General features: G+C 41.0%; 1 protein-coding gene across 3 annotated transcripts in view; it reads right to left on the minus strand.

Annotated features, from left to right (window-relative positions):
• Nucleotides 1–18,028, minus strand: part of CORIN (corin, serine peptidase) — a 249,036-nt gene that overhangs the window by 43,885 nt on the left and 187,123 nt on the right. For all 3 annotated transcript variants that reach the window (XM_047719221.1, XM_047719220.1, XM_047719222.1), the window contains exons 12-16: nucleotides 16,646–16,791; nucleotides 15,762–15,869; nucleotides 6,782–6,895; nucleotides 4,907–5,017; nucleotides 3,675–3,804 (exon numbers count right to left, since the gene is read on the minus strand). In XM_047719221.1, the coding sequence (XP_047575177.1) occupies nucleotides 3,675–3,804; nucleotides 4,907–5,017; nucleotides 6,782–6,895; nucleotides 15,762–15,869; nucleotides 16,646–16,791 (609 nt within the window). The remainder of the gene's footprint in view (nucleotides 1–3,674; nucleotides 3,805–4,906; nucleotides 5,018–6,781; nucleotides 6,896–15,761; nucleotides 15,870–16,645; nucleotides 16,792–18,028) is intronic.

Below are 18,028 nucleotides of genomic sequence, written 5' to 3' on the forward strand. Positions count from 1 at the left end.
GAAGCTTTTTCCTGGGAGTATACTTTAGGAAAAAAAAAGTCCAATGTAAATCCTTACATCAGGGACTCCTAGGTAACATAATTGAGGCTATCTTTGTGGTTTTGCCCAAGACAAAGAAACATTCTTTGGAAGATGTTGCTTCTATTGATCAACTCTAAAAGATTAAGGAATAAAATCATGTTGCAACTGACCCCATAAAGGAATTTTTGCCAAAATAGAATAGCCTATTTCCAGATGATCTGGTTTTATATAGAGATAAAACTCATGAAGCCAAGAGATATAAAGAATCACATTCTCTTAGACCAACTTCCTCAAATACCAGATGTCTCAACTGAGCATTTGGCAAGTATCAGAGAGCAGTCTAAATTCTGATTTGTTTTGTTGATTAAATAAACGTCCATATGTTTTTAATACTGGACGTGTAGGTAGCAAAGTCAATATACTGTCAGGAGAACTTAGGGGTTGATTTATATCCTTGTCTAATCAAATAGCTATCATAATTTTAGGCTGGGGTGAACTCAAGATATCTGGAGATGGGGGTTAAAAAGTTTTTCAGATTCAGCAAAGTACCCTCAATCTTCTCATTTGGGTAAGCACTTAGTTCAGAGCCGAGCATTTGCGCCGTTAGACATGGAAGGCATAATTCGGGTCTGAACAACTCCCAGTGTAGGTGTTCCCTTGACTGCCCTTATCAGGAAAGCATTTCAACAGAAGCCCTGCAAGACACGTCATTTGGTGTAGACCTGCGTTTTTGATGAACTAGCTCCAAAAGGGACCCTCCCCGCCGCCATTTGATTTAAAGTATATTAGTTTGGGACACTACACTACAAGGCTTTTCTCTATAAATGTTCACTGAATTAATAAATGAATGACTTAATAAATGTATATTATACTATCAAGATAATATGAGAGATGAATATTTTTCTTATGTACTTTTAAGCGGTAAGTCATGTGCTATGTCCTACATGAAACATTCTCAGGTGACAAAACGTCTGGAAGTTTTTCCCAACTTTATGTTCTAGGCTGTTTCCTCATCTATCATCCCCGCTACATTATAAGGTCTTGGATGATGTTATTTACCTTTGCCTCCCTCACACAATGCCTACTCCAGGTCAAGTCCCATCAGCAGATACTTAAAAAAAAAAACTATAGGAAAGAGATACTAAATAGAACTAGTTGGGGTTGTGTTTTAAACTTCAAGTTTCTGGGGTGCCTGCGTGACTCAGTGGGTTAAAGCCTCTGCCTTCAACTCCGGTCATGATCCCAGGGTCCTGGGATCGAGTCCCGCATCGGGCTCTCTGCTCAGCAGGGAGCCTGTTTCCTCCTTTCTCTCTGCCTGCCTCTCTGCCTACTTGTGATGTCTGTCTGTCAAATAAATAAATAAAATCTTTAAAAAATAAATAAATAAACTTCAAGTTTCTGATGTGGACTATGTTTGAAGGTACAAAGGCAGACACTCCACTCCAGAAGCTAAAGGGGGATAGCTATTCCCTTTAACCCTCCCTCTGGCAGCTGGAGTGTGGTCAATGACAAGTCATGGCCAGACAGGCTTTTCTGTAGGGACTTTGAATCTGATTCAAAGTACAGGGTTACTTAGAGTTTGAGGCATCAGTGGCAAAATCTGTGAATTTGCAGCACAGCAGCTGATCTCTAGGGACAGCGGTTACAGCAGATTTCTACCACAGAAATTAATGGCCTGATCTTGCCCATTATTTTGGTTCCTGCCCCAGGCTGGCTCTCCAGATTCCTCTCAATTCATGACCCACCCAAGTAAACTGAAGAGTAAACTTGAGGGCAATCAAAAAGTACAAAAATACTAAGATTACCCTTCCTACCCATTTCCTTGGAAGACATATCACTACTTTCACATTAACTCAGTCAAACAGTGGTTCTGGTTTTCCAGTCACACTGCTCTCTCAGATTTTCCTAGTCTTTCCTAGTCTTAGTGAAATAAAGTTATCTTTTAAAAAATCTAAATATCCTTTTAGATTTTAAATGTCTAAATATTGAAATAACACCAAATGGAGCAAATAGAGTAAGAATTTTTTTTAAAAAATCCAATACGCATACAATAGCCAAAGCTGGAAACCACCAAAATGTCCATCATCAGATGAACAGATTTTAAAACGTGGTGTATCCATGCAATGGAATATTATTCAGCCATAAACAGGACCAAAGTGCTCATCCACAGTTACAACGAAAACATTATGCTAAGTGAAAGAAGCCAGATGATGGAGATGGTTGCACAGCTTTGTGAATATACTAAAAGCCATGGATTTGCACTTCAAAATGGTTAGGATGCTGAGTTTTTCTGTTATGTGTACTTTATCACAATAAAAAATGTAAATCCAATATGCAAAAAAAGTAGAAGAAATATCAAGGAGAACGTTTAAAACAAGATCCCTTCTATTTGCAGTAGAACAGAGTGGCTTGTCAAAAGAATTTTTCTGCTAGCAAAATCTTTGTGGTTGCAACTCTCCCGCAAAACTCTCAGTAGAACTGTCGATCACTATGAGTAATCAAGTTTTCAAAATAAGAAATAATCTGTGTCTTGGTGAGAGTTAAATCAATCTCATTCAAAAGGCTTTTCGTTTATCTGTAATCATAATCACATCCCATCTCATTTAGACACCACAAGGATGCTGTGAAAATGAAGTATAATTTAATGGATCTTGGTAAATATCATTTTTCCACTCTGGCCAAGTTTAAAGCTCTTTACTTAGAGATTAGCATCAGCTACTCAACTTTCCAAAGATGTAGGACTTTACATGGGAAAAATGGGCCAAAGATACTGGGATTTAGGTCATTTTTCAAACTGGGAAAACAAATGTGCTGCTAGTTGCTATCCCAACACTGGATCACTCATTAATGTAAAATTGTTTCAAGTTTGTTCAGTGGAATCCTGGGAAATGACATTTACTCAATTTTGTTTATTCTAGAATTTTATAAAATTCCTTTATCTTTTATTTCTATCATTTCCACATTTCCCCCCAACTCTCACACACATCAGTTGTTGAAAAGAAAAAATATGTGAATATACACACCCACATATACATCTAAGACCTCAATTATTGCTTTCCATCCCCAATAGAACTGAAAAAGAAAATCCCACAAAATAGCAAGTTATCCAACTTTCAAAGTATGGATCTCAGTCTGTTTGTATCAAAGCCAGAGCTAGTGTCTTTTCATTCTGCTAAGGAGCAAAAATAGTCAACTATTTCCTGATTTACACTTCCTGAATTACTTAGGGTAAACTGAAATACCATCTTCTTTAAGTTCTATTTCTCAACATATTAAAAAATGTGTGTTGCTTAAAAAGAAACTTTCAATAACCTCTTGGGAGAAAAATCTCAAGATTTTCCCATCCAAGTTCCTCAGAAGAGACCATCTTCGTGCTTTTACAAATACCAAAAGCATTTCCTTTCAGAAGTACTTAAAACACAATTACTTCATTTACTGTAGTGGGAGGCTTTATCAAAGCCAGTTTTCACCCCAGTCTCTTCAGAGCAGGTGCCTGTAATTAAATGCGGTCCTCTCACCTGGTTCATTTCCCATGCTTCGGAGGGCTCTATCTGAGAGCACTCACTCACTCTGCATTCATATGGAAGATATTATTGCCACGTTCCGCAAAGTCCCCTGAGAAATTCATCAGTGCTACAAACTACTGACCTTACCCTAAACCCATCTGCTTGCAGGCCAGCCGACTTAACGTCTCCTGCCAGCCGTCTGCGCACACGTGGTGGTCTATGGCAGATCTGTGAGCCATCAGGAACGAAGAGGAGCTCACGTTTTTGGAGAGGGTCACTGAGAAGAACAAAAAAGAAAAAAAAAAAGGAAAACCCTAATTAGAAAGCATTTCTTCTCAGGAAACTAAATGCTAACTCTACATGTTTTCACTTCACTTGCATACATTTGTTTTTATTTAATTAAGAACCATTTGGTGAGTGCTTGCCCTCTGCAAAGCGCTGCTCTCAGGGTGGTGGAAGACGGAAAAAATGAATTAGAAACGTTCTCTGCCCTCAAAGAGCCACAAGCTCTAGTGAAAGAGATGAGCAGTTCTTAACTTTCCTTTAGGAGTTAGAAGACAACCAGAGGCGGGGCCCAATCCCATGAGTTCACCCAATGATTTGCAAAATTATAGAGAGTCAGTTGTACCTTCATTCATATCATTTCCGTTCAAGAAAGCATGTGAGAAGACAAGGGTATGAAATCAATAGTAAATTAGGATTAATCTGGGATATGTGCTAATTCCCATTTTATAAAAGAGCTTCCTCTCTACTTAACACACCACAGGTAACTTGAGAAACACTGTGCAATTAATCAGACCACAAATGATGATCGTGCTGGGGCCAGATGAGGCAAAGGACTGAACAAAGAGCCCAGTGAAGGGAAAGAGAGATGAGTGAAGGACAATAGAACTAATTAAGCTCAAGGTTACAAATTGTAACACGGGAGGTACGGGTGGGAGATGTCTTTAAGTCCTGTCCCTGTGAGGAACTAGACTCATCTCATTTGGATCTGGAGCAAGACTACAGGGAAGATGGAAGACCTACTTTACTACCCTATTCAGGAGGTGTCGATGATACAAGAATGACAGAATATTAGTAATTGTTGAAGCTGGGTGATAGCAGAGTTTACAAATTGTTCTAGTAGTTATACGGTCATAACAATTTGAACCCAGATGTTATCACATGTCACGTGAACAGTTCAAACAGCGAGATAACTTAGGGAGAAATGTTCTGAGTCGGAGACAACATATATGAATCATTGCTGCCAGCTTTTATCATAGTTAAACAAAACAGGTGAAATTGGTTAATAAACTCTGTGAAGTCATTTAGGATTTATTAAGCTTAAATGGCTGAAGGGTGTTAGAGTGTGTGGCCGATGGCGGACACACGCAGCTCACCACAGTCCCACTCGTCAGAACTGTCCAAGCAGTCGGCTGCCCCATCACACCAGCGCTCACGGGACACACACTCATGGTTTGCGCATTCGAGTTCATCATCCTGGCAAAACGCTGGCACCGAGAACAAGAAGCGAGAGGATGGAAACATTTCAGAAACGGGTATGATTCTCACTAACATGCACGTTATCATCTGTCCACAGGAGCGTGGAAGGAAGGAAAGCTGTGCTCCCTGGGCCTCCAAACAGGTATCAAGACAGAGTAACAGAACTGGTAAAAATTCATACCACAGGTGCCAGTCCATACAAATAGCAAGCCCTTAAACAAGGCTACCATCTCTAAGTGACTGGGTCATCTACTTCTTGTAACACTAGGATTGAAAAAGTGGTACCCAGAGCTGCAGAAGTTCCAGGACTTGAGAAACGAGGGTTAAAAGTCTGAAGTGGCATGAGCCAAGCCCCGGGGCTGAGCAGAATGAAGTGACCACAGGATGGAAACGAGCTCTGTCCACACGCATGGATAAAGTTTATTCTTTAAAAATCTCTACTGTCGGAGCGCCTGGGTGGCTCAGTTGGTTAAGCATCCAACTCTTGATTTTTGGTTCAGGTCATAATCTAGGGGTCATGAGATCAAGCCCGTGTCTGGCTCCACACTCAACAGGAAGTCTGCTTGGGATTCTCTTCCTGTCCCTTCTCCATCTGCTCCTTCCCTGATTGTTCTATTTCTCTAATATATAAATCTTAAAAAAAAAAAAAAAAAGAAAAGAAAAAGAAACAAATCACAGTGACACCTTTAATAGCCTACCTAGTATCCATTTCCTTTCTTTCTCCTTTTTTGAGGGAACCTGATTTTGTTCAGGTCCCCATAGCCCCAGAAGACCCAGATCAGTGTCACTGGGACATGGCATTTTCTAACTGGAATTACTTTTGTCTGGGTAAAGTTATTAGTCCAACAGTAAACATGGGACCCAAGATCAGAGTTTCGGCCTACCATTTCATGGGCTGTGCTTTCCAAGACAGTTCCCACCCAAACCCTGCTGCCCAGATCATGCATCCTAGCCTGGGACAGGGGCAACCTGAGGGAAACAGCATCTTTTTTCTAATTGGTTCTCCCAAAAGGGTGCTTCTTTTTCCATCTGGCTATTTAGATGGTATATTTTCTAATCCATACAAAGACCCCTGCATGTTAGCTGGAACCTTGCTCAAAGTTGGCCAATCTGAGTGAATCCTTATGTGATATTCCAGACAGACACGAGTACTTTAAAAACTTGGGACAATAGTGCACATAATACTTTATACTTTTTTTCATTCAACTAATGACATGTAATGAACCCAGGAGGAATTATTCTTTTATTTTTATTTTTTAATTTTTTTTAAGATTTTATTTATTTATTTGATAGAGAGTGAGAGAGAGAATGACAGGGGAGAAGGTCAGAGGGAGAAGCAGACTCCTCATGGAGCTGGGAGCCCGATGTGGGACTCGATCCCGGGATTCTGGGATCATGACCTGAGCCAAAGGCAGTCTCTTAACCAACGCCACCCAGGCGTCCTGAGGAATTTTCTTTTAAACTGATTTTTAACATCTGCATATTATTTCATCTTATAGTTGTATTTTATGTCCCCTCTTTTTGGATATTTGGGGTGTTTTAATTCTTCCATGTGATAAATAACACTAGAATAATATCACAGTGAATATAATTTATATAGCTTGATTATGTCCTTGCATGTGTTTTTGTAAGTGGAGTTTTAATCAAAAGATCTGATACTTATCAAAAAGATCTGATGCTTATTTCCAAATTTCTAGTGTATATTAAAAATGAGCATTAATCAATGTTTAACATAAACAAAGTTGTGTTGACCAATGCAGGTAGGCACTTACAACAGTTTTTCTCGTCCATGCCATCAGGACAGTCGGGGAACCCATCACAGATGACTGTATGCTTCAAACATTGCTTATTGGATGGACATTCCCACAGATCTCTCTCTTTACAGCCTGGAGACAGAAGAAAAGGTTATTTGCAACAGACATAAACATCAAAATAATGATGAATTTGGGCAAGCAAGGTAGAAAAATTATAGCACAAAGGCATGATTTCTTTCTTCCTAAAAAGTCTTGACTTCTGTATACCACGAAAAATGTAATTTGAGAGTAGAGATATTCACTAATCTCCATGCTGCCATATAAACAGGACAGCTTTCCTAGGAGAAGATCAAAAGTGACAAATGGAAAATGGGGAAAAAAATGAAAAAAGGAACTATACATTAACAGTCATTTTTAGCTGTGCCTTTTGCATTCTGAGTCCATTTGCCAGCACATAAGACTCACCTATAAAATGGTAAGTTATGCTTTTAAGTAAATATGCCAAAACCTAGTGATTTAAATGCGTATTACCTTAAAATGTAATTTCAGTCAACCAATGGAAAGACCATCTGTGTGTTTGGTAAGAGGTGTTTCCTATGCCAAATGCCTACAAAACTAATTTAAGAGCCAGGTACAAAAGCTGTCACTGCAGTAACATATCCTAAGAGATCTAAGGAGATCAACTTCATCAATTAATATGAGAAATTAACGTAATTTGCATAAGATTGGGACTATGAGCTTGAACTGTAATTTGCCTATGAAATAGCAAGAACGTGTGATGAACTTTAAAAAATGCCATCTGAATCAAATGCAGGCGTTCCACACATCTGCTAAAACATGCAAGAATCTAATGAGCTCTCATCACTCCAGGGGGGTCCACAGTCCTTACCAGGCAGGCTGGCGTGTCTTTGGGTTCCCCTCCCCTCCCCCACGCTGCTAGCACACGGCAGGCCTCCAACACATGCGTGTGTTTTTTGTTTTTTTTTTTTTTAAGATTTTATGTATTTATTTGACAGAGAGAGAGGGATCACAATTAGGCAGAGCAGTGGGGGGGGCGGTGGGGGAGGACAGAGCAGGCTCCCCGCTGAGCAGAGAGCCCGATGCGGGGCTCCATCCCAGGACCCTGAGATCATGACCTGAGCCAAAGGCAGAGGCTTACCACTGAGCCACACCGGCGCCCCAGCACACGTGTATTTTAAATGGAACTTCATTTCATGTGAGGAACAAAAAGCCTCTCCCCTTTCCGGGAAAAGATCATGTAGTTTAAGGTGAGTGAAATGCAAAGCGGTGATCAAATAAGGGCTTTCTTTAAAAAGGCTATTTTCCATTTGACCTACCACAAACAATTCAGAGAAATTTTGTAGATGATTGACCTATGTTTCTAGGAATCCGTTATATGAAAAAAACCTGCTTTTTTTCCAAAATTCTCATTAAGAAGTTATCAAAATAAGTCACTAGAAGAAAAATTTTTATTATGAGCTAAAATTAGATTGAAAGTGTTTCACCATTCAAAAATGTAGGAAATAAACAGTGGGAGTGTTTCACTAGCTGTCCATCTGGAACGGTCTTAGGCCCAGAGCTGTCTATTACAGGAACTCATGAGGATTTTATTTGGAGTCTCAGCTAGCAGCGGATACAGACATCATCTGGAGTGTTCTGTCAATAACAGACTTGTCACAAACCACACTGCTTGGTAGGAAGGATTAGCGAAAACAGCATGAGCCTTTCTAATTATTCACATGGTACCCTTCCTAAGAGTCTAGAGACCTTGAACCTCTGGAATGAGCTGATGAAGGACCACAAAAGTAGATTTTCTGGGACATAAGTAAGACCTCAATATAATATAATAATAATAATAACTACAACAAGATAATATTCATTATCCACTATATATCCACATTATAAATATTAGTTTTAATCCTTATAATAATACCACAATGTCAGTACTGTGATCATTATTTTATAAATGAGGAAACTGAGATTTAGAGAAAATAAATAAATTGTTCCAAATCACAGACTTATAGAGAAGATCCACTTGGATCCAGGTGCAAGTGCTTAGCATCGGTCCTCTGTAAAATAAGAATGTACCACGTACATCAGGGGTAGAAAGCAAGGGAAGGACAGCATCAGAGTCAGAAACCTGAATTGGAATCCTAGCTCCAATTTCACCAGCTGTGCAACCTTGGATAGTTACTTAACTTCTCTGAACCTCAGTTTCCATATCTCTAAAAGAATAATAATAATGCTGGCTACACAGTTGCTCTACAGATTAAACGAGTACTCTATAAGCATTAACTTACCCTTCTGTATCATCTCTTTTCTTTTCTTTTTTTTTTTTTAATTTTTTTATTTGATAGAGATCACAAGTAGGCAGAGAGGCAGGCAGAGAGAGAAAGGAGGAAGCAGGCTCCCCGCTGAGCAGAGAACCCCATGTAGGGCTCGATCCCAGGATCCTGGGATCATGACCTGAGCCGAAAGCAGAGGCTTTAACCCACTGAGCCACCCAGGCGCCCCTCGTCTCTTTTCTAATAAAAAATGTGTGTGGCCTAATACGTCTTTTGTGGAATTATGGTGAACATAGACGAAGTGAGATGAAGAGGTCAAAACATTAGTCCCAAGGAAGATAGCATTATTATTTTGTGAAGCATAAACTGTCTCTTTAAGTGACATCCTTGGTGTAATTGTGTTTTAAATGTATGTTTTAAAACAAAGAGTATGGGAGCCCCTGGGTGGCTCAGTGGGTTAAAGCCTCTGCCTTTGGCTCAGGTCATGATCCCGGGGTCCTGGGATCAAGGCCCAAGACGGACTCTCTGCTCAGCAGGAAGCCTGCTTCCCCACCCCCCACACCTGCCTGCCTCTCTGCCTACTTGTGATCTCTGTCTGTCAAATAAATAAACAAAATCTTTAAAAAAAATAAAGTGCACTAAACTGTAAAATATTTGAAAATCTATTTAAAAAAATAAAAATAAAAATAAAACAAAGAGTACAACTCCACTAAAAATCAAAGACAGGTATGGATGGGGGGGGGTGGGATGTTTAATGCAGCTGCAAGTTATGAAACCGAATAATTGTTATGTCAGAATCACAACCAACCCACCACAGAGATAATGACAACACCCAAGGCGTTTTGCTTAAGTGACCAGTTCACCCCAGTTGCCCAGGGCTTGCCCGTTCTGAACCCTAACTGTCCCTCATTCCAAGAGCCCCCCGCCCCTGCAGTCCCTGGAAAACCAGATGTTCCTTCACACTAAGTGCGCTAAGCTTTGTGCCGCGTTCTTCACTTCCTCGATCCCTCATTTTCACAAAAACTCTGTGAAGCAGCAGCCTTCCCAGCCAGAGGCAGGTCCCACATGAACTGGGGCACCTTCTTTTCCTAAGGCAGATGCTTCTTGTCCCGGAAAAGTCTCCCAGGCCCATGCAGGGTGAGGAGGTCTGCTCATTCGGTCTGCTAATTTGAGCTTCATGAAATAAAAAATACCTCCAGGGAGGAACGGGTCAGAAGAGCAAGGGGCAGGATGAACCTGGGTCCTGGACCAGCTGAGGCTGGAACAGTCTGGATCTAGCTGTCTTGGGTGGGCAACAGGAACTGCAGTGGTAAGGCTCAGGCCACCAGGTGCAAAGGTCCCTCCAGGCCATACCACCCTGGGAGATGGGGCCCTAGTCTCAAGGACCAGCAGCAGCACCCAAAGCAGCAGCCCAGAGGACCTGCCTCCCCACCCATCTCAGGCCTGACCACAAGGAACAGCAACACCAGCACCCACCAGAGGGCTCCCAATTCCTCGCAGCCCCTTCCCACTCCTCCCTGTTTAGGGGTGACATCCCTGTAACATTCTCTTCAACACGCGCTGGCCTAGGACCCTATGAGGAGACAGGGTGGGGTAGTGGGAAGGGCCTTAAACTATGGGCTGGGGATCCCCTTCAGGGACTAACCCTGGAGATGGGGACATCCACCCCCAGACAGGCACTACCTCCAGGAGGAAACACCACCCCACGGCCCATGTTTACTACGTGAACAGGGACTTTTGCCCAGCTCCTGCTTTGGACATGACATGCCAGCCTGCGCTCCTCTGCCGTACATAAGACCTCGGTCACCAGAGACAAGACCAAGCAAGACTGGACTCTTCTCCTCCAGGGAGACCCCTGGGTGACCTTTGAGGGGGAGTCATCTCCTGGATATCCTAGCACCTGGCAGATGGGTTTTTAGTGATTGCCTTCTGAGGAACGAAAAAAAACCTGTTAGAAGCATTCCAAGCTTTGGAGGATAATCTGGGTGTTCTCTACATTTTATAGGCGAGAACACTGAGGCCCAGAGAAATTAAGTGACCGGCCGAAAGTCACACAGTCTCCGTGTGCTGAGTTGAGATTTAAATCCAAGGCTAGGTCTACACAGAGCCCTCCCTGCCATCTCAGGCTGCCTGTCCAAGACACCAGATAACAGAGCCAAGCAATTGACTGGGCAGCAAATACCTCAAGAGAAGGAGACTGTCCCTTCCTTCACATGGAAAAATTAAACCCTACTGAGTGATTAGAGAGCAATCCTGAAGATTCATCCCAAAAGCACATTTGGGGGTATCTGACGTATTACAGACACAATGGCCTCACTCTGTTCCTGCTAGTCAGAGCCGAGTCAGGGCCTCCCACGAGCAGAGAGAAATGCAGGCATGGAGACTATATTTGCTAAGAATACCAGGTAAGCCATTTGTATAACTGTGAGAAGTTATACAAATACTACTGAAGAGTCCAAATGGATAGAAAAAAAAAAAGTCTCTTGGAAAACTTTTAAAACCAAGTGGTACAAATATCAGCCCACAAATACCAGCGTCAGAGGCTTTGAACACAGACTAAAAGTGCTTCGATCCCAAGAGAAGGTTATATTTAAAATTTTATTTTATTGGAGCCCTAGGGGAGATAAAAGATAGATGATGAAATGATTTTTAATCGTTTGAAGATAAACAGAGAGGCACTTAATGACACTTGGGTATTTGTACTGTCATCTATCTTTCTCCATATGGTATATACCTCTTTAAAAAAAAAAGATTTTATTTATTTATTTGACACAGAGAGAAAGAGAAACAGAGGGAGAGGCAGATTCCTCACTGAGCAGGGAGACTGAAGCAGGGCTCGATCCCAGGACCCTGGGATCATGACCTGAGCCGAAGGCAGACGCTTAACTGACTGAGCCACCCAGGCGCCCTTGGTGTATACCCTTTTTTTTTTTTTTAATATTTTACTTATTTATTTGACAGACAGAGATCACAAGTAGGCAGAGAGGCAGGCAGAGAGAGAGGAAGGGAAGCAGGCTCCCTGCTGAGCAGAGAGCCCAATGCTGGGCTCAATCCCAGGACCGTGGGATCATGACCTGAGCCAAAGGCAGAGGCTTTAACCCACTGAGCCACCCAGGAACCCCGGTGTATACCCTTTTATATAGAATAGTAATCAATTAGTAATTGTGAGGCTGTGTTTGTGTAAAAAAAGGGTGTTATTTCTCTAGTAAATATAATGAAACTAACTTCGCTATATTCTCTCTTTTTTTAAAAATTTTATTTATTTATTTGACAGACAGAGATCACAAGTAGGCAGAGAGGCAGGCAGAGAAAGAGGGGGAAGCAGACTCCCCACGGAGCAGAGAGCCTGATGTGGGGCTCGATCCCAGGACTGTGGGATCATGACCTGAGCCAAAGGCAGAGGCTTTAACCTACTGAGCCACCCAGACACCCCTGCTATATTCTCTTTTAACTGTCCCCATTGAGAAGACATGCTGCTCACACCACAGCCCAGCTACCACCTTGCTTCTGCTGGAAGCCCACCCAAATCGTGGATGCAGGCTGAGCAAAACTCAACCTCAGTCTCACCACCTCAAATCTCTGCATGAAGGCAAAGCCAAGAAACATAACCCATTGTTATTTTCCTCAACTGTCCTTTCTTTGATGCCATCGCTATTCACGTCTTTGACTGGATCTTCACCTTTTCCTTCACTGCTGAGGTATCTGTGCTTAGAAAATGTGATGTTGAAAACCAACTTGTCATCAGGCTGCTAGTTTTACACACAGCTCTGTCCATAGAACATACGCGTTCAGTGAATGACAAGCCAGCAACCTTTTCTAAGGCCGAAGTGCTTCTGTCCTCACACAGTGGAGTCCCTGTAAATCGCTCCCACTTTTCAGGCTTCCCTCCCATGAAGCCAGCCTGGAATGATGTGTTCAGATTTGTATAATTCTAATTCTTCCAAATACTTGCTAAAAACATTTCCAATACTGGCAGTGTTTTCATTATTTCATTTCAATGTTGTTTAAGTTAGCGATCACACAATCAAAACAACCTCAACAACAGAAATGTACCACAAGAGCAGGAGAGGCTTCAGAGCAACACTGCCCATGGCTAAAGGCTGTGCATATACAGGTAACCCCCACTTCTTGAAAGTTCGCATCATGCCACTGCATTTTTTCGGAAGACCCACGTTGATAGCTGTTTCCGCTAACTGAATGAAATCAAAAGAGGATTTTCGCTTTTACGGAAAACAGCAAAAAATGAAAACAGCTTCTGCATTTGTTGGGTCGCAAGGCTTTAAGCAGGCAGCGTGGACCCTGAGTGAGTAGCGCCCCCAGGCTCCTTCCCCAGAAACTACATTCAGCATCTCAGCATCACGCCGCCATAGTTTTGATGTTTGTGAACATCTCTGCTTTATCTGGATTTATTTTGTACATCCACGAGCAAGATATGTAGTAGGTATTAGAAAAGCCTAAGCGAGGATATTTTTAAGGCCTGGGAGCAGTCAGAATTTTTTTCTACATAAATCAATGGTAATTGCTTCTTCACTTTACACAATTTTGGCTGATGAAAGTTTTTGTAAGAATGCTCTACTTTTGGAAAGCAGGGGAAATCTGTATTTTAAAAGCATATTCATAAACGGTGTGCTTTGGCTACCATATTTCCCCCCTGCAGATTTTCCAAAGAAACACAAAATAAATTTCCCTCGCATCCATTATTTTGTAGATAATTGAAACAAGTATTGTTTTTAAGGGGAAAACCTGTTACTGTTTTCAGATATTCTAGAGGATCTGCAGCATGTGAGAGTCAATAGTTAATTGTCACATTATTCAGTAAAGTTCAAGCCTTTACATGCATTATACTCCACAATGACTCCACAATGAAACCCAGCTTCAGTGGGGCTGCTGTTGGCATCGCCAGATGGTACCACTCATGCCCACGGAAACAGAGGGATAACTGAGAAAATGACAAGTGGGAATTGGATGATTTCCCAATAGTCTTTCATCAGTGACTTCTTCATTTGCTTTTTAAGTGTCTCGTTGTCCCAGAGCACTGGACATGCCCATTCATATGTGTGCACATATTCCAAAGGGGAATATATATAAAATTTCTACCATCGGTCACTTTGAAAAACTTAATGAGGGTTTTTTCTCATAAGTGAATACTGCCGGAGCAATTAATGTAACTCCAAATGAATTAATTTCTCTCCCACTTTTAGCTTTCCTTAACTAGAGCTCTCTCTCAATAGTGCCACCAATATATTGAGTGTTGATAGGGATTAGACCACTGACTCTTCTCATTCTGGTGTACCTTTAACTGTGTGAATAAAGTCTTGATTAAAAACTCATGACTCAACTAGAAACCTGATGCTGTAGGGTCATTTAAACTCTTTAGTGCTTTGAGTTTCTTTTTGCAGAATATATTCAAAGACTCAGACCATTTAAAGCTAAGTTTTTACATTTCTCAAATACTTAGTCCCCTACCACAGATTTAGGCCTTGCCGCCACCAGGAGAGTACATGTGATCTCTTTAAACTATCAAAGACAATCCATTCTAAATTGCATCTCAGAATAACATAACCCATTGCAAGTCATAGTTTAGCAAACAAATCCAAGAGATTCTCAATAAGTCATTTATATGGGGATATTCAATGACTTTGGATTTATTTCTCTACATAAAGACCACAAACAAGCAAACAACAGTAGCTTCTCAAAACACTGGATGTGCTTCTCTAACAAAATTACCCCTGGCCATTGTACCATCATTCTGACAGGTCTAATTTTCTAGAGGATGCTCTTGTCCATATTTATAGCAACTGATAGGATTTCAGTTTATTGCTTGTGACATTTTGTCTAGACCAGAAAGGCAATGTCTACTATGGAAAATTCACTTTGGGAAGCAAGGCAATATTTCATACCTCAAAGACCAAAAGAATAAAATGATTTCAAAAGATGTATAGCCCTTCATGGTTTTAAAGACAAAGAGTGTCTATTCATTTGTAAGCAGAACAAGGTAAACGATCATAACCAAAGTATTCTTTGGATAGCCTTTCAATCATTTTGCTTCATTCCAGAATATTGCTTAGTAAAATGCATTGCCCATTTTCAATTCCCTGATGCTTTTTGAGGTTACGAGTACAGAGGTTTGCAGGAAAATAAAATGGGAATTAGCTCCACTCAAATTACCACTGGCATTTCTGGCCTTTCCGTTGGTGATTTTGGAACTCAATGCAGAAACGTCAGAAGGAGTTTTATCCTTTGCTGACAGAGACAAAATCAGAGAGGGCATGAAAATGAATTCCAATTAAATTTGAATGTTGGAGCCTGAACTTTGTCTTTGTGTATCTAGATGCCTATTTAACAACATGGAAATTGTATGCAAAGACACTATTATTCTGACTTTTAGACAAGTGACAACTGCTTTCTATCTCTAATAATAAAAATAATCCCTTACATTTGTGAAGTGCCTCTCCTTTTACTAAGGCTTTGCACATATATCATCAAGGTTATAAACAGAAGTATAAAATTTAGGGAAAATCCATGGAGTTAACAGGAAAAAAAACCTATTGATTCAGACCTTGTCATTTGGTAATATTAAAAGTAACTGCATAAGCATTCAATCCTCATCACTACTTATGACCATCCGTAAATGGTTGACATTTTTTAAATACAGTCCTTTATCCTAACCAGACATTCTTGTGTATCCAAGAAAAGTGTCATCTCACACATACCACAGCTTTCTTCATCACTGTCATCATCACAGTCGGCCTGGCCATCACATCTTCTGGAAGCCAGAACACATCGTCCAGAGCCACACTTGAAGTGACTAGGTGAGCATTCTGTTCAAACCAATGAGCCATGTTAGTTTTGTTAGACAGAAAACCTGGAACCATCAGCTCGTTTATCTAGTTACATGTGAGCTATCGCCAAGAGGCTATTCTAGAAGATAAAATGGTCTTTGCCAAGCAGAACCAACCATAGCTAACTTGGCTTTCTCCATTCGCTTATCAGACTCTTTCTCCTTCATCCTTGGCATCATCTCTCCAGTTAGTGGTGTCTTTATGCTCTCTAGTATTTAACTACTTTCCCAAATGGACAGCCATGTCCATTCAACGGATTGTTAGAGCCTGAAAGAGCCCTTGGATCCAGTACTTCTAACTACCCAGCTGCCCTTAATGTGTCAACATTGTTTCCTGTTCTAATCCTTCCATCAGTGCGGGCAGGTCCCTGATTCCATTTCTCTACCTGATGATCCTACGTTGCCAAGGTCTCTAAACGTTTAAACTTGCATAACCAGGGCTTGCTGCCCACCACCATCCTGAGGACCCCTAGTATAAAAGCGGCATGCACATATAATGGGCTCTGGGAGTTGGGCGTGGTTAAGATAAACACCTCGAATATTAAATACATCTCGGCAATTTATTTTTAAAATGAAGACAACGTCTATCAGATGAGCACCAAGGTTTTCAATGTAACCAGCTTCACAGACTCACTCACCCCCGTGGCCTGGCTGACGACTAGAACACAGTAAGAACACTAGCAACAGAGAACCTGGAGAAGATAGTGATGGGTCATCCGAGTTAGATACCCCACGGTAATTAATTTAAAAATTAACCTTCCACAGCTTCGTCAGGCATTAGGCAGGTTTGGTTGTCTGAATTTTCCTCTGGAAATTGATTGCAGTCTGTGTCTTCAGGCCACTGTAGGCCCACAACCCCAAGGACAGACTCACAGTGTTCTTTGGAGTGCTCGCACAGGGCTCTAAGAGAGCAAGAAAGATACAACATGGGAGGCAGAAGCAGCTACACCTGAGAGTGTGTGTGAGGAATATAGGTAGGGTTTGAATTCTGTGTGAGTGTGGGTCTCTGCATGTATTGTGTGTGTGTGTGTGTGTGTGTGTGTGTGTGTGTGTGTGTGTGTATACCAATAGAGAGAGATGCACAGATACGTAATTGATATTTGGGAAAATGAAATGAGTCCTACCTCTCTCCACAAAGGACATGCATGTCAGCAATAGACTTTGACTAAGAGAACTGTCATGATGGAACTAGAAATAGAAATTTGTTGTGTGTGTTTTTATTGAAATCTATCTCATATGACACGCTGTAAATTTAAGGTGGAAAACATGTTGAGTTGATACGTTCATCTGTTATGTGATTGTCATGTAGAGGTAAAATTTCTATCACATCACATAATTATCATTACTCTTTCGTGGTTGGAATAATTAAGATCTAGACTCTTAGCAAGTTCGATGATTATAATGCAATATTGTTGTCTATATTCACCAAATGGTGCATAAGATTTCCAGGACCTTTATATCTAGTAATTGCAAGTTTACACCCTGAACAACATCCAAGAAACAGGTTCCCCTCTGCCCTTTCCCTTTCTCATTCTCTGTCTTTGAAGCCACATTCTCCAATGTTTTTATTCCAGGCCAGGAAGTTCTCAGCTTCGGTTTGGATATTCTGCCATCAAGGATCATGGAATCTATATAGTCGCAGCCCCTAAGAGGTCTAGCCCTCTGGGGACCAGCCAGGGAGCTATTTCATGTGCCAACCTGGCTTACCTAAGGCATGGATGGCCATCATCACATGAGCTTAGACCCATAGTGTTGAAAAGCTTGGTACTTCTCCCAATCCCATCTCTACTGAACTCAAGTTGGTTAAAACAAAGTCCACTTGTTTCCTTTTTAAAGAAAAGACGTACCAAGCGTTGTGCTAGGTGCTTTCTTTCATGTGTGTCATCTCATTTGCACAAAGCATATTTTTAAAGTGAGGTATCAGCATGACTTTCTTTACTCCCTATGAAGGAAAACTGGTTTTGCCTCCATATGTTACCAAGAAATGAACTACATAGTTAAAAAAAAAAAAAAAGCCAAATAAGCCAAAAAATAGCCCAAATAAGTTCCTAGGAGAATTTTTTTTATTTCATTTCAAATATATTATTTATTTTCAAAAGTTATAAACTTTAAACTATTAATTTCAACAAAGTTCTCTGT

Source organism: Lutra lutra, chromosome 2 (assembly GCF_902655055.1).
Source record: "Lutra lutra chromosome 2, mLutLut1.2, whole genome shotgun sequence".
Lineage (NCBI taxonomy): Eukaryota > Metazoa > Chordata > Mammalia > Carnivora > Mustelidae > Lutra > Lutra lutra.